The 22,075-nt window shown below is 52.7% G+C and overlaps 4 protein-coding genes across 4 annotated transcripts in view; 2 read left to right on the top strand and 2 right to left on the bottom strand.

Annotated features, from left to right (window-relative positions):
• Positions 1 to 1,543: 1,543 nt before the first annotated feature.
• Positions 1,544 to 11,082, bottom strand: CSUI_004136 (intraflagellar transport protein 80). Its single transcript, XM_068064331.1, has 14 exons — positions 10,495 to 11,082; positions 9,150 to 9,634; positions 8,744 to 8,898; positions 8,362 to 8,425; positions 7,160 to 7,341; positions 6,538 to 6,654; positions 6,113 to 6,190; positions 5,539 to 5,627; positions 4,680 to 4,833; positions 3,763 to 3,917; positions 3,173 to 3,256; positions 2,830 to 3,043; positions 2,050 to 2,172; positions 1,544 to 1,714 (listed from the first exon to the last, which is right to left on the bottom strand). The coding sequence occupies exons 1-5, from the start codon at positions 11,064 to 11,066 to the stop codon at positions 7,304 to 7,306; spliced, it is 1,314 nt and encodes a 437-aa protein (XP_067923693.1). The 5' UTR covers positions 11,067 to 11,082; the 3' UTR covers positions 1,544 to 1,714; positions 2,050 to 2,172; positions 2,830 to 3,043; positions 3,173 to 3,256; positions 3,763 to 3,917; positions 4,680 to 4,833; positions 5,539 to 5,627; positions 6,113 to 6,190; positions 6,538 to 6,654; positions 7,160 to 7,303.
• Positions 11,083 to 13,212: 2,130 nt separating this feature from the next.
• Positions 13,213 to 14,741, top strand: CSUI_004135 (uncharacterized protein). Its single transcript, XM_068064330.1, has one exon. It carries the CDS (start codon positions 13,247 to 13,249, stop codon positions 13,553 to 13,555), a length of 309 nt encoding a protein of 102 aa, XP_067923692.1. The 5' UTR covers positions 13,213 to 13,246; the 3' UTR covers positions 13,556 to 14,741.
• Positions 14,742 to 15,375: 634 nt separating this feature from the next.
• CSUI_004134 (thioredoxin) lies at positions 15,376 to 17,286 on the bottom strand. The gene is made up of 3 exons (XM_068064329.1): positions 17,020 to 17,286; positions 16,392 to 16,451; positions 15,376 to 15,921 (listed from the first exon to the last, which is right to left on the bottom strand). Exons 1-3 carry the CDS (start codon positions 17,276 to 17,278, stop codon positions 15,695 to 15,697), a joined length of 546 nt encoding a protein of 181 aa, XP_067923691.1. The 5' UTR covers positions 17,279 to 17,286; the 3' UTR covers positions 15,376 to 15,694.
• A 188-nt stretch (positions 17,287 to 17,474) lies between these two features.
• Positions 17,475 to 22,075, top strand: part of CSUI_004133 (cs domain protein) — a 7,764-nt gene continuing 3,163 nt past the window's right edge. Inside the window, exons 1-4 of the mRNA XM_068064328.1 lie at positions 17,475 to 18,550; positions 20,143 to 20,199; positions 20,927 to 21,120; positions 21,831 to 21,952. Coding sequence (XP_067923690.1) covers positions 18,353 to 18,550; positions 20,143 to 20,199; positions 20,927 to 21,120; positions 21,831 to 21,952 — 571 coding nt within the window. The 5' untranslated portion in view covers positions 17,475 to 18,352. The remainder of the gene's footprint in view (positions 18,551 to 20,142; positions 20,200 to 20,926; positions 21,121 to 21,830; positions 21,953 to 22,075) is intronic.

Here is a 22,075-nt window from a genome sequence, read left to right as displayed (position 1 = left end):
AATTGACATCGCCGTATGTCGTTGCATGTTTTGGAGTGGCATCCGTGCGTCAGCTGTATGCACGAGAAGATACGTTCTTTTTTGTGCAAGCCTGTCCGGCGCATTGCCACGGAAGACTACTATCGGAAAGATCCGCACACCTCTTGTGTCGGAGTAGCGCCCAAACTTCCTCTGTCCGAGACGGACACCTGGTGTAGTTGCATCTCTAAAGGCACAAGCAGCAGCGCGAAACCAGCTTTTCGTGTACACCGGGGGAAAAGGTCTCGGGTGGAGGCGCACATCTGTGCGGAGGTCGTGTCGGTCACACGGGGTAGAAAACAGGGACTCTCAACGGGATCAAGCATTATCTTCGCGCGTTAACGGAGCCCTGGCTCGGTCCCCGGGCGAATTTGGGTCAGGCCGCTCTTTCGGAACCTTGAGTATCTTCGGCTGCCTAACTGTGGAACTGGCTACGCGGCAGACGCGGATCCCTGATCTCTCGTAGTATGGGAGACCATGGTAACATTCTCGTCTTTGCGCCATGAACAAACTCCTCGTATGCGGAAGACCCTTGAGTTCAGCGATCACCTCGGCGTGCCGCCCTCATGATCCCAACAAAATGAGGTCGGCTTTGCCCGGACCACCCACTGGAGTACACAGATGGGTTCGCCTCCACTCTCCCCCTCTCAATTGGTTACCCATCTACACCAGAATGCTTTCTCGGGTGCCCTGGAGGTAATGAGCTCCAGTCCAGTCAGCTTCAGCTGACTGGACTGCTTCTTTACGGCTGTTACCGGCCGCTGCACGCTCCCAAGATCAGCGTTTCTAGAGGGCACGCGCAGCACCTGCTTCTGCCCCTCCACCCACCGGCCGACCGTCCACAGACGGGGACTACACAATCAGGCTTCGACCGAAGAGAAGAACCTGGTTTGTTCAAGCGATGTACTACAACCAAACGGAAATGAGGGGTTCGCGGCAGAGACGTGTTATGGCTGTAGAAAGCAGTGCTTGTGTGGCATGGTAGCCCAGCTGGAGCGTGCAGAGCTCCGTACTACCAGAGTGGTCGACATGGCATAATGCTGCCGCTCCGCTGGGAGGAGGCAATGAGAACGCGTCTCTTCCCGGTTCGAGTGCTGAAGCTGCTGTATATATAGAGAACATGAGGTCTTCTATTCACGGGAAGAGGAAGCACATACGTCGTTTCTCGCGCCCGAGCTCGCCGATTGTTGGCGTCGTTGTTTTGCTTTGGCAAAGTGACCATTAGTTCCCGCAGCTGTTAGGGGTTAAGAGTGGATCGCGGTTGTTGCCGATCGTGCGGGGCGTGGTGGAGGCCACGCCTACCTTCGTCAGTCTGGGGCTTTGTAAGAGCAGAATCGTGTTCAACCGTGTTAGTGAACAATTGCGAGTGACTGCTGACCGTGTGGAGAACCAGGATTGGCTCAATCTAGTTCCCGACGCAAGGAGCGTGGTCACTCAGCAGTGACAGATCACCACAAGACAGAGGACAGAAGGGACACAGACAACAGAGGCTGGACGACAGAAAATCGTCACGATCCGTGGGATGTCATGAGGAGAGCGAACAAGGAGCAGCTGGGCCTTCTTTCTGCTCTTCTCGGCTGGTCCGCTCTCGCTGCTCCTCCTGGCTTTCGCTCTGAGATTCTCCCCTTTCTTTTTCTTCGTTTTCTGTGTCTAGCTTCATTTTCAACTTGATGGAATCCCAGTCAATTTCAATTTCCTGCAGTCACCCAGCAACCAAGCCGCACCAGGAGGTACAATATTCCGTTTATCCGTTGAACGCAGCTCCAGAAGCTCTTCTCTATTGTCGGCCCCCCTTTTCCCAGTCAGTACGTCTTGGCCCTAGCGCCGCGTGACATCTAAAAGTAGAACAGTTTAGCTCGTCTCCTGCAATACGTTGTTTACAGGACATACAGCGGGCACGACAACACACGATGGGGCCAACCACCGGAACTACGCCAGGGATCAGGGGAATACCGTTCAACCGTGCACACTGGCAAAATTCCCAGACACCGTGTTGGCCATTGCGCGTGGCGAAGCACTGCGTGCATGTACCTTGAGGGCGGCAAGAAACTTAGGATCGGTCTCAGGCAGATTGAAGCTGTCCAGGAAGTTCTTTCTGTGGGCCACTACAGTATCCACGTGGGTCTTATAAGAAATTGCCACGTCCAGCGCTTGCTGCAAACAAGGGATATGCCAGCGCTGGAATCGTGGTGAGGCCGCAGTCATTCCCTTCGCGGTACGCGTCCGCAGACAAGTTGCTGTTATCGCTCGTTGCCGTGTTCGGCTGGAAATGAAACGCGGACGCACGCTTCCCTAGCTCTACGATTCCACCCCGGCACCTGAAATTAGCTATTCCAACCTGTCACTTCCGCTGCCCGGTGCATGAATCCGTGAAGCATTGCGAGGGCTGCATCCCGAATGAGGATCCCGTTTGTTCGATGAAACTAGCTGATCTTGAAAGAGGCTTGAGACATGGCCGGCTAGCAGAAGTGCAAGACACTGCGCTGTTGCTTCCGACGTAGTTAGAGCCCGTTGTGGCTCCCCTGCAGCGGCTGTATCGGTGAGCCGCACTAGGGATGATAAAGAAAATCATTCACTCTCCTCAGATGACCGCCTCGAGCTAATTACAGTGCGACCCAGAGAGTGTTGACCTCGAGGACACTGGCGAGCCATCCTTCTGCTTCACCTCTCTCCTGCAGTATGTCAGGCTCTGACTTTTTGCTTACACCACTAGTGGCTCCGGGCCTTCTTTGACACAAATAGTTTTCCGCCTCACTGCCACACGGTGTGCACCCAGCCTAGGAGATCGTCCACTTTCCCGATTTGCCCGACCTGCCAGCGGTGGATCTCCATTAGCACCTCAATTGCTCGATACACCATCTGATGCTGGAGCAGGAGGTTGATTGCTTCGTCGGGTTTTCGACATATCAAAGCCACCTCAGCGGCGCGACGGATCGGGTGTGCTATCTGCTGGATACGCTGCAGCTGTTGAACAACCGGCAAGTCGCCCACCGCAGCGAATGCAATTTCAGCTGTCCCGAGCTCTCTACCAACATTAAAACAGGAGCCACACAAGACAAACGGCAGCAGCCTATCAGCGCGGCCGCTGCCTTTCATGCTGAAAGCGTGCCGCAATACGGTCTCGGTGCGGACTCCGCCCACGGGGAAAACGCACCTGTTCGAGAGCGCCATAGCCGCAAGACAGCCCCAGAGCTCGGGAACAGGTGCGTTTTCCCCNNGCTCGGGAACTTTCAGGGACCGGCACAGACGGATTGCACGCTCCCTACTCGAGCACACGAAGAAGAGACCGGAGACACGATGACTTCTTTTGCCACCTTACTAACGTCGACAACTATGGCGGCTACATAATACACGCTGACAACTGATACCTGGTGCCAGGGTCTGGATATCTTGCCTCCTGGAGTGCTCTAACATCGCAGGAGGTTCACAAAAGCTGTCAAGATGACGCCAAGACTCCCTAGGGTGTACTGGCAGATCTACTCTGTAACTGTCGCACACCGTATCAGCTGGCTGTTGCCGAGCGCTGACTCTCGCCAAGACACAACATACATCTTATCGGTTCAATTTCTGCTCGATCTGTGACAGCACTTGCACGACACAGGCAACGACCGTGAAAGACATAGAACGGAGACAGTTGAGCAATACAGTGTGTTGACTGTGCCGAAAAGAGGCGGTGGTTGTTCGTGAGAAAGTGATGTCGCACCTCTTGACATCTATTCCCGTAAACGCGAAGGTGAGGCTGACCAGTGGCGTTTTGATACTTGGTCGTACAAAGGTCCGGCAAAGGGAGCGATGAGACCACGGATGGTTTCTCCGCTGGATTTCCGTAGCGTCACCTGGCCATTCTGGAAAGCGACAAGCTTGCTGTCAAGAATTTCTTCTCCCATTTCTTTCGTGATCTGAGGGCAAGTCAGAACGACAAAGTTTCCTGGCACAGGTGAAAACATTTGCGTCGGCCTGCCTTCTTCCCATCCACCTGGCCCACCGCGGCGAAGAATCCAGCCCTCTCTGCAAATGTTAAACCCGTCTGTTGAACGGGTATTGATTGCTTTGGGAGGCTGTTCGATTGTCCACGACAAGCGCCTTTGGTAATCAGTCGCCCTGTATTCCACGTTCAAAATAAGCTCAGAGTTCATGACCACAAAAAGGGAACTGACCGTCGCTTCCCCCTCTCACAGCACACGGTAATCGCTGCTAAAGCAATGCTGCGGGGAAAATTGGGACAGCTAGCTTTCCAGGATTTCTCGCGAATTTTTCTCGTTGATACTTCCTGTCCCTGGATCCGAGCTAGAAAGCTACGATACTCCTGCTGCGCCCGGGGAAGAACATTCCAGTGCGAGCCACTCTCCGGTGCCGGGTTGCTGCTCGGACCCTCATCTGGCAGAAGAGGGCAGATGCGCCGAATCAGCATGTACGTTGTTCCGACGCTTTGCAGATCTCGCAGTACCCCCACGACACAAGCGAAGGTCCTGCCCACGACTAAGGGGTAGGTAAGGCCGCAGACGGAACTGGAGCAAAACAACTGGTAACCCTATGTTGCGTTTCCGCATCCAGCACAACTGCTCGCCCCTTACGCACGGGAAAGCCTCACTACGCGCAGCACCCCGGGTGGCTGTGATCGAGGCGTCACCTCCTCGCCGGGGATCTAGCACCTGACGCACCTGACAGCCCTCGAGGAGTTCAGCACTTATGAATGCGGCAGCTGGGAATAGAGAGCAGATCAGCTGGCTGTTTGAGGCAGCCAGAAGCAGGTCTGTCTTTTCGTCCCAAAATATGGACTGGGTTGACGACACGGAGATCTTCGTCCAGAAGGGACTACAAAGTAGCGCACACGGAGCAAAGAGATGCGGAGAAGAAGCAAGAGAGAAAGAAGCCTGGGCTTGAGAAGCACAGTGAGCCACCTGTGAAGGCCGATTTACTGGCCTTCCATCATCCTAGTGCTGCCACCCCGTGCTTGTTGTTGAGTTCGTTGAAACGGACAAGAGTCATTGTTCGTAGCACGCAAGTCAGCACAGGCCCAACGATCAAGCTGAGAGGCTCCTCTTCCGAGAAGTGATGAGCCCGGAACGGACACAGATGGAATGACACGCCTGACGAAAGATGACGAACGCACTTCGGCAGACAGTCTGCTTGACTGACGAATGAGAACCTAAGGCACTGCTGCAAACAGTCTGCTTATTCTTGTATCGGGCGTGGCCTCCTGTCCCGAGACCAGCTCAAAGACAGCCTGTGTTCCCAAAACTGTCAAGAAGAGTTCCTCTTTTACTCGTAGTAGCTGGTCAAGTGACAAACGAAACTCCATTTGGAATAGCCCACCGCGTTCGACTGACTACCAGTGCGTGAGAAGGGCACAAGCTGTAGACACGGGGCCCAACTGCCACTGGCGGTCGCTCCGTCTTTGCAAACACCGGGAACAAGCCGCCGCCCTCACGAGTCGACAGAGAGTCGCCGTGCAAAAGGCGGTCTCATGCAACGAGAGAGGTTGATGTCCGTCAAAGCCCAAACCGGGGTCCTTCGTACTTGTGGAGCGGCGAGAGGTACAGGTCTCCTGCTGCGTCGATGATTGCAATCATTCGTTGCCGTGTAGCTCCATGCTGACTGAGCGCCACCTATAGCAGCAACATCGAGCCAAGCCGACAAAGCCACCGGCCACAAGAGAGCCCCGCCGTATGCGCGCGTCAATCGAATCCAGGCAGACACTACCTGGCCTCCGCCACGAAGGAAATTGTTGAGAAAGGGACGATACCTTCGCGAAACTATCTGCTGCCCGGGTATCAGACGGCAGATGCTAGCTCGTGGTTATGCAAACAGGTATGGCATTCCGGCAGACTACGCTTCTTTCTGCGACGGACAAGTGCGAACCTTGGTGGAATGCTGCACGTGACAAGGCGAAGTATTCGTCACGGGGCCATTAGCGACTGACAGCCCAGACGGTTCAGGCGCATGAATGAGTCTCTCGTCCTCGACAGCTACATTGTGTGGCCTCCTGCAGGCTACACCACGGACTGCCATGCGCCTCCATCTGCACCAGAGTACTTGGCGTTTGAGCCAAGGATCTCTCTGTGTTCTCCCTTGCCTCTTCGATGTCGAGTACGTGTTCAGCAGGACCAGCGAGCGCAGACCCCGTTGAGATGTCGTAAACGCGCAGAACTCCCGGAGAGAAAGAATCAACCTACATAAAGTTGGAAAGGCAATTGTTTCTTCCGGACACACATCTTGACTAAGCCGGTAGTTGAACCGCTCGCGGGCCAGGTCTGAGCCGCTCGTCATCCTGTCGTGCTATCAGTGTCCAGGCGGAGTTTCAGGGTCAAAAAAGGCTAACACAACTGGAGCTCATCCGATCGATGGACTGCCTTCTGCTCGGGGGCTGCGAAGAGAGCAGCTAGGAAGGGCACGTTACTGCAGAGCACCCGAGCAAGACCCCCTATCGATAGTGACAGCAGCCAAGTATCGGCTTCCGTGCTCGGCAAGCACAAAGAGAAGTCTCATCGGTACACTTCTCCCCGAAACCCAGCTCACCAGACAGAGGACGTCCGAGCTTATCGAGACTCGGGACGGCGTGAGATTGCCAGGCCGCCAAGAGCAGTCCTGCGGCTTCACTACGCAGACGGTACGACGTGTCTCATGATTCAGCACCTGAGAACAGCCGAACGCAATATCTCAGAACAATGGATGGTTGCCAGACAAAAGTGTGTGCTGATCTCAAAGATGGTGCCCCCGAGCGCTGCTAGCAGCCGTGGGCGGCGGTGCTGGCAGCGCCGAACTAGCTTGCGTTGTGTTGTTCAGGCTCTACGCGAAGTGAGGAAGGCATTTTCACCGAAAGCGCGGGAGCGCATGCAGACGGACTATCCCTGGTGGCGCCAACAGTCCACACTAGGTCCGTGCAGAATGCCCCTTGCTACTCTGTAAGCTGTGCATTTGGAGTACGGGCCAAGAAAGTGTTCAAAGGATCCGGCGTTTGCTCTTAAGGCAGCGACCATCTAGCAGCAACGGTGCGGTAGGCTTCGCCGAGACTGCCACGCCCATGGATTACTCCAGACATCAGGTGGGTTGAACATGGGACGCTGGTAATCCCTCGAGGAAGAGCAAACCAGCGAGGCAGCACAGGGCGCGGAGTTAGCGGTCGCCAGCGCTCTCGTACCTGGAGTTGTCCAGGCTGGACAAGACAGACGTTTGCAGCTCCGTGTTTAATGAACAAACAGGCCTGCTGTAAGTCATCCACGAACGGCGTGTGGGTCTCAGACTGCAAACCGTAGACAAAGGCGAAGAGAAGGTACAAGTCTGTTCACTGCGCTGTGGTCCTGTCCGCAGAAGACGCGCACCCTGGTCTGTTACCGGTAAATGGCGGGTGCCCAGGGTGAAGCGCAGCCAGTCCTTCAGAGTGATTTTCCCGGAGGCTTGTTTACACGTAGACTATTTTCCTTCTGCCGTTCGCATGAGGCCTGCGGTAGTAAGTGCCTCTCCGACGTGGACCGTCTCATTCGCTCGCAATACAGTTCTATTTTCCCTCCAGCAACTTCTCCCATGACCTAGCAGTGAGGAAGACCCAGTCCAGCTGTTGTCTGAGAGATGCTCGGACTGAAAAAGATGGCTGGGAACGTGTGAGGGTTCTGCCGAAAGCGGCGATTCACAAGAATATGGTAGGCGAAGAGCATAATTCAGACTGGAGGGAGGTCCTCTGTCCAGGAAGTTACAAGTCGCCGGAGACCGCGGCTGTGCCTGGCTCACCAGCTGACGTCGGGTGTCCGATAGCGAGTACACGAAGCACTGACTCGTAGTAATGACGACCAACGAGCCGTAGCCTGCCAAGCGAGCGAGAAAGAGAGCTGACACCACCTCCCAAACTAAGTGAGCACAACAGTTCCTACGTTCACGTGCGAAGCAACACCGTGCTGAACTCCTGACCCGTCAAAACAGTCTTTTCAGTTGTCCCTCCTTCCCCCACGTTGCAGCCGGTGATAGTGTCCCGGTCGTCACCCTCGCAGTGCTGAAGCTAAAACTGGACTCCTCAAGTTCGCAAGCAGGTGGAGTCCCATTTTGCCGCTAGCGATCATCTTTTCCCGAACACATGAAGGAGCTCAGGAGTTACTGGTGTTCGAATAGTTTCCCGTCACCGGAAGGCTACGACGGCAATTCTTGCGGCCAGTGCTCAACAGTGTGAACAGATAGCAAGCAGAAGACCTAGCTGGCGTATTCAGACAAAATATAGTGCGTGTGGGGATCTCGCTCTTCCTTCCTGCCAAAGCGCTACATCAGCCAGATAGATGTTCGGGATGCCTGGATTCGCGTGCAGGGGGCTTGAGAGGGACGAAGCTATGGTTACGTGATGCCATTGTCTCTTACCCATTGAAAACTGGACAATGGCATCTCTCTGCTGGATCGACCGGGCTCCTTGACTGCTCAGATCCTGTACGCTCGGGCAAGGGGACCAGTGGGCTCATGCGAAGGACCGAAGACCTTGCCCCTGTCTTGGTGCGGGAACGAGGCTACTCGAGTGAATATGTTAAATATGAGCTAAGCCAGGCTGTTGGCAAGCGCCGTTCAAGAGGCCATTGTCGTCTACAGTTTACTAGCGTGCTGTAGATGGAAAATACTTGCATTTCACGCCTGAAAGCCTGCTGCTCCAGTCTCGCCAGTTTCATTGCTTGCTTGCGTTGACAGCAGCGACTCCCCAAATTCGGACAACCACTCTCCAGCAATCGTTACCGGGATCGAATGCTCACACCTTCAACAAAATTGTCGTCTCAGACTCAAGGGAAGCCTCGAACACATTCCACCGCTGGGGCTGGAGAAGGACGCGGCCGACGGCCAGCGTTGTTGGGCCGCCGGCAACAGCCAGTCTTGCACCATCCCGTGTCCAGCTTAAGCTCTGAGGAAGCCCTGAAAAAACGGCGAAAACGAACGGCAGTAATCCGTGACAAAACAGAATAGCTCCTTTACGAAGCAACGGACGTCGGGTGCTCATGAATTTTTGTGTGGGCAGGACCAATTCGGCGAAAGATGAATCTGCAAAGTAATTTTTTTGTAGGAGAGCGGAGTCGTGTGGTCAGGAGCATCCCCTGCATTCACTTGCGGTCTTGCCTGCATCCCCAACAGTCCTCGCCTCCACACTCTTGTAACCTCGGGCTTACCGAAGTCTCCAAAAGTCTGAGACAAGACCCGTCCGCTCTTGTCACACAGGGCAACCCAGTCGTGCCCTGCTACCGCAAACGTGACATCTCCTGGTCTCCACCGGACTGATGTCACCTGAGATAGAGGATTACCGCCAGAGCCCGGGGTAGCCCGCTGGGTGGCCCGAGGGGGTGCGGCCCCCGTAAACAGAAGAGTACCATCAAAATCCCAAAGCTTGTACCGGCCGTCCTCTCCTCCGGTGAGGATGTGAGAACCAGTGCAGTCCAGGCCCAGTACAGCACCTTCATGAGCCTTCCACTGCTTCCGGGCAGCAGTCTTGTTCAACGCAGAGTCGAGTGCGGCGCAAGCTGCAGGCTTGACGGCCATGAGATAGACGGAGTCACCGGAGGCAAACACGAGCCTTTCCCCATCGGGACACCACCGAGCAGACGTAATGGGCAGGTCACAAGCCTCTACCGTGCGCCTCGGTTGACCTTGCTGTGACCTGGGAGCGCGGGACACAAGGCTAGAAAAGTAAAACGGCGTCAAGATCTTGCCAGAGAAAATATCGACAAGGAGACCAATGTTTCACGGAGGGTGGCGAGACATCAGGTGCTTTTTTACACGATTCGTGTGCCTGCACTAGTATCAGAATGCTAACCAGCCTTGCTCTGTCTTCGGAGCATGGTAGGAGTTTGCGCTGTAACTGTCACGACAGGATAGGTCTCCAGCAGCGCTGGGAATGCGGTTCTGGAGTGTGTCGAGGGATAGCATCTTTGGGAGCAGGAAATTTGCCCTCCCCACATACAGAGGATATGACGGCCTGAACCGCGCTAACACTCCTCCTGCCTGGGACACGTCGGGCCTGCACTCTCACCCTAGCGAAGACCGAAGGATAGCCACGAAGAAAACTGACTCCATGGCACCCGCACTCCACAACAGTCTCGGCATGCGGTAAGCTCTTGAGTCCTCTACTCAGAGCCCCGTTCACGAATGTCCTCAGATAACTTGTGACCCTTAGGTGACGTTTGAAGATTACTCATGAATGCAGATGCGGAGCCGCGTACGGGTTCCTGCTTCCTGCGACCTTAGATACTGATAGACTGAACGAAACCAGACATCCAGGCAGGAGTCTCGTTTGGCTCTATCTGTGCAACTATCTAGCTGCAAGTACTGTTGTACATTCCTCGAATCATACGAACTGAAATAAACACAATTACACACGCGGCAGTAGTAGCATGTTGTGTGTCTCAATGTTGTACAGCGGTTTAGTTTCTTTGCCATTCGGACTCTACAGAAACATTTGAAGGTGAAGCCTTTCTTCTGCGGGTCTCCTGAAGGCAATAGGTACCCGGTTCTACTGACCAAATCTTGATTTTCCCGTCTTCCCCTCCGGACAGGAACTGTGAACCGTCAGGGCTCCAACAAACAGTTGTGATGGCTTTCGTGTGTGCGTCTCGCATTCGAACGTCCTCTACCCATTCGTAGCCCCCACCGAGATCTTTGTAGAGACGTAGCTCTCCGTTGTCAGTTCCGACCACCACACAAGCGTCCTCCGCAGAAGTTCCATGGAAATTCGCGCGTTGGGGGGGAGCTATCTGAAAACAGGTCGGGGTGACGTCGGAGACAGTAAGTAAAACTTCAGGGGATTCGGGAGCGGAGCTGCTGCTGTCCGACCAACGATGTAGTCGGCCATCTACGTGTAATGTGACCAGAACCTCACGCCGACTGAGAGAGGAAGAAAAACCGCGACCAGCAGCCACTCCTTCATTCGGCCCGAGTGCTGCCCACTCTGCAGCTCCAGGTAAAATATGCTTGCCCTCCGAAACTTGTAAAAGAGGAAACACTCGTGAAAGACTTGTTGGGGAATCCGTGAAAGCAATCGCGCTGCCTGGCAGGACACCAGATACATCCGCCGTCAGAAAGCGAAGCCTCATCTTGGGAGACAGAGCACTTTACGGTACAGGGAAGAAGCCCACGGCCGCCCCAGCGGGTCACATAGTCCGCACCGGAAGCCGACCGGTCTGATGAACGGCGAAAGAGTAGTCTAAGCGGTACCCGTCTCACCATGCCATCACCCCGGGCTGTTGAGAGCACAGGAGTCGGCTTTGTTTCTGTACCAGGTGATCATGACGGCGCGCTCTCCGGGGAGTTGTCCACATTTATGACTGCCCGGACGGGGCGACGAGTGATCCGAAGGAACAACCCAGCAAAATTGTCTGGTCGATCCAACTTTTTGTAGTTTGCTTCAGGGAAGCTCCCGCGAGCTGCCGTCTCGCTACATTTACAAGCGTCGACGTGAGAGTGGGACACCTATGTATCCATCATTGGTTGAAGTAGCCCATCACCGCCGTGCTCCGTTCCTTCAAAGAGCGAATAGGTTGCACAGTTCTCATAAAAGTGGAGAGCAAAACCAAGGTATCTGAAATGGGGTCGAAGAAATCATGGCATTTTCCTGTCTCGTCATAGCTCGGCTAATAGAGTGCGCCAACTATGAGAGAGACGACACTGTTCGTCCGACCTCCTTGCAGTGGCACAACCCGCCTAAAAGAGAGGCCTCGCTCTCGCGGCTGCGAGTCCAGCCAAGGCAGGTCTGCGGGGCCACGGTCGCGGCGAGTGCCAGTTCGGCATGCGTCTACTTTTCGGGGAGCTGGTGTCTGTAGGCTAAAGATTTCCCTGCTCACCTTGCCGCTCAGCCTTGATGGTGATTTCAGGACTCCAGCAGCTGAGTGACACGGGGCCGCGACCGCGGCAATAGCATCGCAACTGCTGCTACGTGCACTGCCGGCACCGTAAGATCCCATCGCTTACGTAAGCATTTGAGAGACAGGGCAGGGAGACTGGAAAGTGTTCGAAAACACGACGATGCAGCCAACAGAACACATCGTGCGCCGTGCCTTCTGACGCGGACCGCTACGGTCCCCGAACTCAGAAACCAGGAAACCAGGGCTACAGCGGGTAATATGATAAGGACGGTTGACAGAAGGGGTAGGGGTGTCATCCGACGTAGTTCTCTTGGCGCAAGTTTCTTGCGCTGACACGCTTAATAGTGAAATCCACGGACGCCATCAGCAACAGAAGGGTGAGGCCGCAGATTCTCGGCTCTCTTCCAAAAGAAAGGAGAAGAACCGCTACAAGTGTCTACACTGACCCCTTAATCCGGCCGAGTCGGGGGCAGTCCGCAACTGCAACCTAGCAGCGGTGTGGACGCCTTCGCCTCCTGTCGCGAGGCTTCCAGATTGAGAAGGAAGTATTACACACCAACTTCTTTTTTTTCGTACGTGGTTAGTGTGGCCAATGTTTCGTTCCCGGATACGATTCCGAGACGGTGTCCGAGGGAGATGGCGCACTGCTGCGCTGCTCGTTTGTTCCCCCCTTTCTCGGAACCCTGCTAGTGCTCTACATCACTTATTGGTAAGGCCTCGTCGCTTTCGGGTATGGGGTTGTGGATCCAGAGCCAGAGAGCTCTCGGGGGAAAGCTTCGTCTTCTCGCACGTCAGCCCGCGGACTGGTAAAACAGAGAAACACTAGGCTTCACCGTTCGACCTGGCTGTCACAGACAACAGGTCCCAGCAGCCCGCGCAGTCGGTCCACCTGTCAGCGCAGTTTGGAGTGAGCCTTTTATTAATGAGTCGCGTCGTGTGTACGAGATCAGCTCGCTTTCAATCAATCACTTGTAGCCCCTCGTCAGGGACGTAACCTCGATGGGGAACTGAGTCCTGCAGAAACAACCGCAGTAACTAACGGAGAAGTGCCTGGATTTCGATATCCTCCTGCAGAAAAGGAAGAAGCGACTCCCCCTATGAGGGACGCTGTAGTATCTTGGGAAGTTTAATTACTGGTACTCACGGAGGCATGACACTCGTCAGTTACCGACACAGAGACGCTCAGTAGTCGTCATCGGCGGTCGTTCATAGCACAGCACTCGATATGCCCCTGCGGCCCGGCGCCTACTACACCGGACGGGACACAGGGCTACGGCACGGAGTCGCGTCACCGGCGTACACCCGCTCCCCCCTCCCACCAGCCGCAAAGGCGCTGCGTTCGCCCGTATCGTGGTTGTGTTGAGCCGCAGTTTTACATAATCCATGCAGTGTCTCTGCCGTGCCTTACTTCGATGAGCTGTCGTGAGTCCGAGGTGAGCGGGCAGCACCGAGGTGAGCGCCCGGAGAGGTGGAACTTCCACGACATAAGTGCCATTGTGGAGACATTCCTCATCTCAACGCGCGGTACCTGGATTCGGCAGGTACAAGGTTGCGGACTCCCGAGCGACGGAAATGCCTCTGACGGTGGCGTGCAAGCCGGTTTGCCATTTATCGGAAGAGCTGTTCATTACTGGCGTGCGTTTAGTGTCCGGCCGGTCAAAGGCTGCTCTGTCGTGAACGGTTGTGCAGGACGGAAAGTGAGATTTTGCTGGCGTCGCTGACTAGGCAAACCGTCCATTACCCACATGAATGAGGCCCGGACGCCCTTATTGTACGTGGCGTCATTAGTGTCAGCGAAGCAGTAAATGAAACAGAAGTGAAAAAAATGCACAAAATAGAAATCGACTTGTATTCCGTTTGGTGGCACAAATCAGAGACAGCTGGCACAGAAGCCAGTGTCCACCGCGGAGTTTTTCAGCAGTCGAATCTTCCTTTACCAAAATCATCCCCGGCGATTGCAGAGCGAACAGTTAGCCGTTTGTGTTAAAAGGGTGAGCGTAACACCAAGCACTCATCCGTTGTCTTTCTGTTCTCTCTGTAAGCCAACTGTTGCATCCGCACAGGCAGCCACGATGCAGACAGAACTTTGTCCAACAAAACATAGAAGATGAGAGGAACCAGGCTCTCCGGGTTCAAGCCGGATGGTGCGACACCAAAGCGCCTCCGGTCCGAATCGTCTAGAGGTTNNTCGATTCCTGGTTCGGACAGTTGTTTTTACTGTTCTCTTCTCTTTCTGTACAAGGGACGAGTCGCTTTGAGGATGTTAACTTGGTTAGGCGACGATATCTCGACACATTTGGTGAATTCTGACGCTACCAGGAGAACAGCTAACTTTTTCCGGCCACCGTCAGCAGCCTGATCAGCCGGCCCTAGCACGCCCGGTCCGACCCCGTGAAACCCAGCACCCCGACACTGTAACGCTTGTGATGCGCCTTCTCATGGTGTGTCGTGCCGTGCTCCGTACTGGTTGTTGCGAGTCACCGATGAGTGAATACTGTTTGCGTGGTTCGTCGAGTGCGGTGCTGCTAGGTCGACCCCCGGCCCCAGGGGGTCTACGCGTCGCTGGAGTGCTTGCCGGTGAGTTTTCATGACAAGAGTGGACAGAAAAGAAACTTCCTAAGTGTCTAGTCATACCGTTACACATACGGTCAGGCGTCGTGCAACTCGATCTGTGCAGTCGTCGTTGCCCTGCCCCAACGTCCTCTCGGGCCTCCTCCGTTACACGTTTCAAGAGTACGTGAACCTCCATGTAGTCGCGTTCGCGCAAATTCCCTGACGCGTGCAGTTTACTGCCCTCGTGCGAGTTCGTCCTGCTCAGCCTCCACCACACTGCGTAACGCTCGTACCTGCTCGAGCAGCTGTCAATCGCGCACCGTAGTCTGCTCAGCCCGTTCGCTCATGGCGCACACTGTACAAGAATCACCAGCTTGGACAACCTGCAACACGTGGAAACGGGGACGCACCATGTTCTTTCCTGCCGACGCTACCTCGTCGGACCCTGTCTGCACAGCGTAATGATGCGTCCCATCTCAAAAACTGCCGTAGCAAAGCTGGTTCCTCGGTAACCTATTATGCTCACCGTAAACATTGCCATGGCTTGCCACCTGGAAAGCTCCGCTCTACCCTGCTGAACCCCCGAACACTACCACTCACGTCCTGAAATCCGTGACCGCAAGTTCCATGCACTCTAAACCTCCGAGGTGATACGAATACAAGACCCTCACATGCGAGCCCCTGGGAAGTTATCGAAGTTAACCACAGCCGTTACCCATCTCTGTGCATGCATGCTACCTGCTGACTGTGCCACCTACACGGTGCACACCCGACCTGCCACACCTTTCGCTTTGCTTGAGCGCTCGGGGTCTGTCTTTGGTAAGAGTTTGGTATCTGTGTCGGTCTGACACAGCAAGAGCGCACCTGTATCATCTTGTGAAACCTGCACTTCATAACCGGTCTTACATTTGATCTAGGAGATTTTGTACACTCCCCGAGCGTGTAACCCTGAGAAGTGCTCTTAGTTCATGAGAGCAAACAAACATCGACGCAAACTTCTATGCCAAGTGCACTTTGTTAGAGATCTACTACTCACAACTATCTCGCAAAGCAATCTTCGTTTCCCGAAGATTGCAGCAAGACGGATAGTTCGAGGTCACGGAATGGTACGAAGAGAACCATAGTTCTGTGGTAGAGACGACTCAACACACACCGCAACACGAGTGGAACCACAACAGACGTCCCAAACAGAGTGACTAGGATTACATAGACGTCTCAAACAGAGTGACTGGGATTACATAGCTGTTACGTAGAAAGCCTGCTCAAAACTCTTTTCTCGTCCAGCACGCAAGTGTGCTGGTTTGCCTTCAAATGTGCTTTCGCAGAACCTCCTCGACCTGCGCTGGATTAGCACCAATCACCGTTTCAACAACAGTGCCATTCTTGTACAACTTGAACGTCGGCATAGCCGAAACGTCCTCATCTTCGGCGACCTCAGGTAGCTCGTCTACGTCAACCTTAACGAAAGTCACCTTGGAGAACTCCGGCTTGCTGCTGTAGGCCTCGATCGTCGGGGCGATCTGCTTGCAGGGACCTGAGAGCGCCATGGTTTCACGGTGCGACCCAAGCAGTGGATGTTTTGTGTCCTCACAATGACCATCCATTTCGAATACCTCCTCAAAGCCACCATCCAAGAGCGAGAACACGCTACCCAGACCCGTCTTCTGCGGGCTGCATAACATCTTTTTGTACTTGACACGCGTGACATTTACAACGCAGAAAATTCCTACGTAGATGCAGATTTCCAGCAGTAGAAGATACATGACTATGTTGAGATCACATTTTCTTTGGCTCTGCAACGTGCTCGACTACCAACAGCGGAGCACCTGACGCTTAAGTAACACAACTAAGGTGTGAATACAGAGGACGCCCTGCTCTACCCATGGCACATGAGGCCTTGTAACAGGCCGGAGTATAACTCTAAAATTACACAACCGATCGACAACACAAGCCAAGCCGCAGTAAGCGCATCTGCCGCTGCAAAATGCAGCGTAACAGACTTACCACACCATGTTGCGTAGAAATCTATCAGAACGAGCCCCTTCTTGAGCACCTCCTTGAATTCTGCAGGCAACAAAGTCCCAAGCAGCGAAGGACTGATCTGAGCAAACGCGCGTGACAGTAGACAGTTTCACAAGCCCATCGTGAAGAGGGAACGCCCGCACCGGTGACATCCGACGACTTCCATGCTCAACCTCTAGCAGAAAAACACAGCTACAAGTTTACTCCCGTGTCCCCGTATCACCCGCACCCCCTCTGAAAACAACCGACAACGGCAACCGGAAAGGAGGGTGCCGCCGGAAGCCCTACATTTTGCGAGGCTCGAAGGGAAGACGGGCCTACCCTAAACCCTAGCCTAGTTTCCTGCGCGCCTTAAGCGTTCTCTGGGTACTACTCATAAACCCCCGGAAAAAGAATAGCGTTAGCATCGAGACGCTAGCCTCAGTCATTACCCTAGCTCAACCTGCACATCGTGAGCTTGCTGGCGGCCGGCATTACGCTACGACTTGTGCGGCCAAGTACACAGTCAAAGGAACACACCGAGACTAACACGCAATGAATAACTGGCAACAAAACACACAGACTGAGTTGTTCTTCCTGCTTCAGGGGAATGTCCTGAGTACGCTCTTACGATCTTTATTGGCAATCTTTGTGACTGTCATCGTGCAGCGACGACCGAAGAAACGGCTATGGGAAAGCGGACCAAATTCTACGGTAATAAAGAAACCGGGAAAGAAACAAGTAAAAAAGTGAATTTCGACGCCACGGCTCGAGCCACTGACATACGAGCAAGCGGAGACAACGAAGCAGAGGAAGCACGCACAAAAAGGAGCTGGTGTCGCTTTGTTCGCATCACGCACGCACCAATGCTGACGAGTCGCGGACATCATCCAGTTCGTCTCATATGCGCTTCACGAGCAGCGGGTACCCCCCTCGGTTAATCCTTGATGGACGGGTGACTGGGCTGGCGTATTGTTGGGTACCTCTCAACCCTGTATTGGCCGTCCTTGGGTCCAGGCTCTATTCGCGACGACTTCGCGCGCAGCAAGAAAATTAGGACGTGCCGACTACGACAAACGCTGTTAGAGAAAACGCGCTCCAGCAGGATTGAGCAACAACACCCGGTATCAACACAAGGATTCGTAGTAGGGAACAGACTTCGCCAAGTTCTGACGGGGTTTCATAGAAGGACTTGGTTGTCCGTCTCCGTGTATACCTACGCTTCCGCAGCAGGCCGGTGCTAACCCTTCGCGCCTTACACACACGTGGTAGCGGCAGTTTCTGACATTCTACTTCCATAGTTGGGAAAGCGGAGCGAAACCGCTTCTTTCAGATAGTTGCGGGTAATCGCTTGACTCCTCCTTACTTCCATGAGTTGGGTCTTCGAAGAGGACATCTTCCTCTGAGGACAGAGAACGCTCCTGATGATTCCGTCCCCTTTCAGGCAGATCAACTAAGGAGATAAAGGAGAGCGACATTAGAAAACCAATTCTGACATAAAAGGAGGGGTGCTCCTGTTTGCACACTTCTGCCCAAGTGTCTGCCGATCCTTTACGTGCTACTCTGTAACCGCTTAGACTCCCCCTACCTCGCTCAAAGTCGCGCAGCATCGCGGCGTGTCGTGTCAAGAAGAGCGCTAGAGAGGCATTCGTTCCTGGCACAGTCATTTGAAGAAAGAACAAGGAGTCACGTCTTTGTCTTGTCGCTTTAGTGTGTTGCGGAGCCGGTCTGTGGCATCATCACACTGGAGAGCTATGGTTTATTACTGGCTCGTGCTTCCTTCCCGTGTATAGTGCCAGTCAGTCCTTTTGCATTCTGCATGCCTTACTAGCTAAGTGAAAACATTCAGCAGTTTCTTTTAGCCCTTTCCAAAGGATCCACCTTCCTTCCTCAATTTACTCTGCCCGTATTGGACCCCCCACTTCCTCTTCCCTTTCTGCTTGGACACGTCTCTGCACATCAACATGGTGGCCGTGTGTCCCTCGGAAGAAGAATACTTTTCTTCCGAGAGTGCGCCAACGACTAAAGGCGAGGGATCTGACCTAGAAGCTAGCGGGAAGGGGGAGAACAAGAAGATGAAGGAAGCAGGGAGTGGAGAAGAAGAGTTGCCACGCACATCAAGTGCTCTTCGTTCCAGTATCGCAAGATACGGGACCAACAGTGTAAGGATGATCATCAGAAGACTTTCTCTCTCATTCTTTTTCATGTGGCCAAGAACGCCGGCCCTCTTCTCTTCATGTTTCCTCTGCCACTGAACAAGCCTCTCAAGTTTCCTACTGATAGAGTGGCCTTACCTTCCCTTCTTGTCTCTCTCCTTTCTTAGCAGTGTCACAGTGCTAAATCCACTTCACCACCCCCCCATAGAGGTGCCCCACTCCGCAATGTCCACCTCCAGCCTTAGTCGTACGCCTTTCCACTTTACTCGAACTCCACCAATCGTTTCTTCTCTGATGTCTCTTCTGAAGGAAAGACTTAGAATTCACCTTCAGAAAGCTCTGTGTCAGTCGTTCTTCTTCTTCTTCCTCTCTATCTGCTTCCCAGCCCCCCCGCCTCTCTCTAGACGTGTCGCTGATCATGCAGTCCCTCCTTTCTCCTCGTATACATGAATATACGCGTATACGTATGTACATGTATACACGAATAGTTTGATATGAACAGATTCCTCTGTCGCTGTTTTCTTATAGTTAACAAGATATGAGCCAGATACGGTGCACTCACTATGCTTTCCGGGCATCATGATACACTGAGACGGAAGACGGTAAAGAGATCTTGACTTAGTGCCGCCGGGAGGGGGTGGTGGTGGTGGCGAACAATGAGTTAAGGCTACGTCCTCTCTCTGCGTGGATTGCTCGTCAGGCCTCGTCTTCATTGCTTGAGCCCGGCTACTTTGAACTCCATCTGCCTGACCTTGAGAAACGACACATTCATAGCTTGTAGTCGCTGTCCGTAGCTCTTCTGCTCTTCTCTACAGACATCCATTAGACAGTATAAGGGTTCTGGTATGGAGTTCGATTTCTTTGTGGATCTACACCATCACGGTCGCCCGCCTGCACTGCACTCGAGTGTAGTTTGTGGCCTCCCGTCCTCACCCGTTTTCTCCCCGGCAATAACGCATGTGTATATATATAAGTACATCTCTCTCTATATATATATGATACACGTGCATACAACGAAGGAATGGAGACCCACATGTAGATACATAGGCGGAAGAGGTAGACATACATCTATGAGTACATAGTGCGAAAAAGCAGATATACTCTTGCATATATACATGTATACATGTACATACAGGTATATAGATACATCTGTATATGTATGTATACATACATATGAATATCTATACATATTCATATGTAAGAGTATATCTGCTTCTTCCCACCTTATATATATATATCTATGACTCCCCGTCTATGTATATATATGCGTGTTTCATTCTCCTTTGTGTGCACGTGTACGTGTATGTCTATGACTTGCGCCACCTTTCTCGTGTGTGAGGGGAGCAAAGATCCTTCCTTTGTCTGCAGCACTTCTCTAGCTGTACTCTCCCGGCAGATTTTGTCCTGGCTTTCTTTGTGAGGACAAGGCTCTTTTTGGTAGCGATGATAGGAATTTGTCTCTTCATCTCTTCCTGTTCCCCCGAGTTCTCTTGTTCGTCTTTTTTTGTGGGAGAAAGCCTAAGGAAGGTCCGACTTCAGCGCTTTCTCTCCTGTTGTGACGTATGTGTATGAATGGATCTTTTCTGCTTGTCGTACAGTACTACTACGCGCATGCACCACTCCCTGGATCAAAGCTCGATGATGGGGACGTCAAGGTAAGAAAGAAGAGCTCGAGACTGTTCTTTTTCTTTCTCTCAGTCTTTCTATTCTCACGTCGAAACATAGTCAAAAAGCCTCCTCTTAGTATGTACAAGAAGGTGAGAAGATGCCTGATATCTCTGGGTGTTGTCATTTCTTCTTCTTGCACTACGAGCACTCAGCCATTCAGCTGATCGGGGGAAGGACAGGATCGACTCGTCTGTCTGTGAGATTTGGGTGGCTTCTTTTCCTCTTTCCGTGCTTCTGTCCTCTCGCTAGACATCTGTAGCGTAGGATGGAGTGCGTGGAGCAGAATGCTCTCAAAAGGGGGTTGTGTAGAAAGCCATGTCAACGGTTTTGTGTGTAGCGACATATCAGGGTACATCTAAAGACTAGTGACTTCCCTATCCGCTAGAAATCCACGTAGAGACATCCATATACATATATGTATTCTTACAGATCTCTGTGTGGATTTATACAAGATCTTCAGTGTAGAGGAGAGAGGACTCTGTTTTGACAGGAGTGAGAGAGTCGATATGTAAGAAGAGAATAGCGTCCCACGCCCCTTGTATCCTCGCACCCCACGTATATAATTTCCTCTCATCGCAGGATATCTACCCAGTCATCATGTAGGTGTATATCTTTCTCAAGCTCGATCCAGAAGTCCAGCAAATAACACAAGTTGTTCTTTTTCCACGTCTTTCCAGGACTCTAAGGTTTGTGGGGTCCTTCTCATTGTCTCAGGTTCTAGAAGGCCCTGGTGTAGTTACAGGAGGCTCACCGGTGCTACTCGGGAGACGAAAGGAAGAGCCTGATGAGTCAGGAGCAGATTGTGTAACTCTTGAAGAGGCAGCGGCTACTGCGGCCCAGGGAAAGAGGCTCAAGAATTTCCGTCCATTGAATAGTTACATGTGGCACGACGACGGAAAGACAGTCAGGTAGGATGGGGGAGGGGACCGAGAGAAAGATGTGTGTAGAAGAAAAGAAAGAAGAGAGATACAGCGACGGGTGTGTCTTGGAGAGGGAGAGATGTTGTCTATACGAAATGTCACCGAATAGAAGATCTCTATAGAGATGTCTAGTAGTGATGATTTAGAGTTCATGAATATCGCGGGCACACTAAGAAGATATGAAACGGAGGGTAGTTACAGACCTTTGATCATCTATATAGACACATATATATATTTATATATAGCTGGAGCCATCCATTTGTCTGCAATCCTATAATAGACCTTCATGTAAAGTATGTCTCGTGTGTGCATGTATCTGTTGTTTATTTCGATCTCAAGTGTTGGTCTATGACTGGGGAGATGCACTGGAGAGGATACGGTTTCATGTCTTGAACTATAGACATGAAGTACATGATAGGTGTACTCGATGTACTATTGCATGGAAGAGATCTTCGGCGCGTCTCTAATATTTCAGAGGAATAAAGGTGTAGGATAGGTGTGAAGGTATACATATCTCCTCGTAGTACTAGGTGCTCTGCTATGATGGATGGGCTTGACAGGGGAAAAGAGATGCTATCCACAGCAGATTTCCTTCTTAACTTCTATCGGCATCTTTCGTTCTTCATTCTTCTTTCTTGTTGCTTCACGATTCTCCCAAGAAGACGTGCATTTAGTTTTCTTCTCTTTCTCCCTGGTAGGGTGTACATACCTCTAGACAAGCTTCCCGAGAGTGAAGATGAACGGCAAGCAGAGCCTTGCTTCTCTTCAGATCATGTCGCTTTCAAAGCAGAAGAAGAAACCTTCGGTCTTGTCATCCGTCGTAAGTGCACTCCACCACCTCCTTCTTCTTCTGCTTTTCTCCCGCTTCATTCATGTCTCACATCCTTGTAAATCAAGATAGGGCTATCTGTCCATATATATATCTTTCATCTATGTATCTATC

This window comes from Cystoisospora suis (assembly GCF_002600585.1).
Source record: "Cystoisospora suis strain Wien I chromosome Unknown contig_1877, whole genome shotgun sequence".
Lineage (NCBI taxonomy): Eukaryota > Apicomplexa > Conoidasida > Eucoccidiorida > Sarcocystidae > Cystoisospora > Cystoisospora suis.
Note: the sequence above shows the minus strand (reverse complement) of the source record. Positions and strands in the feature narration are given on the sequence as shown.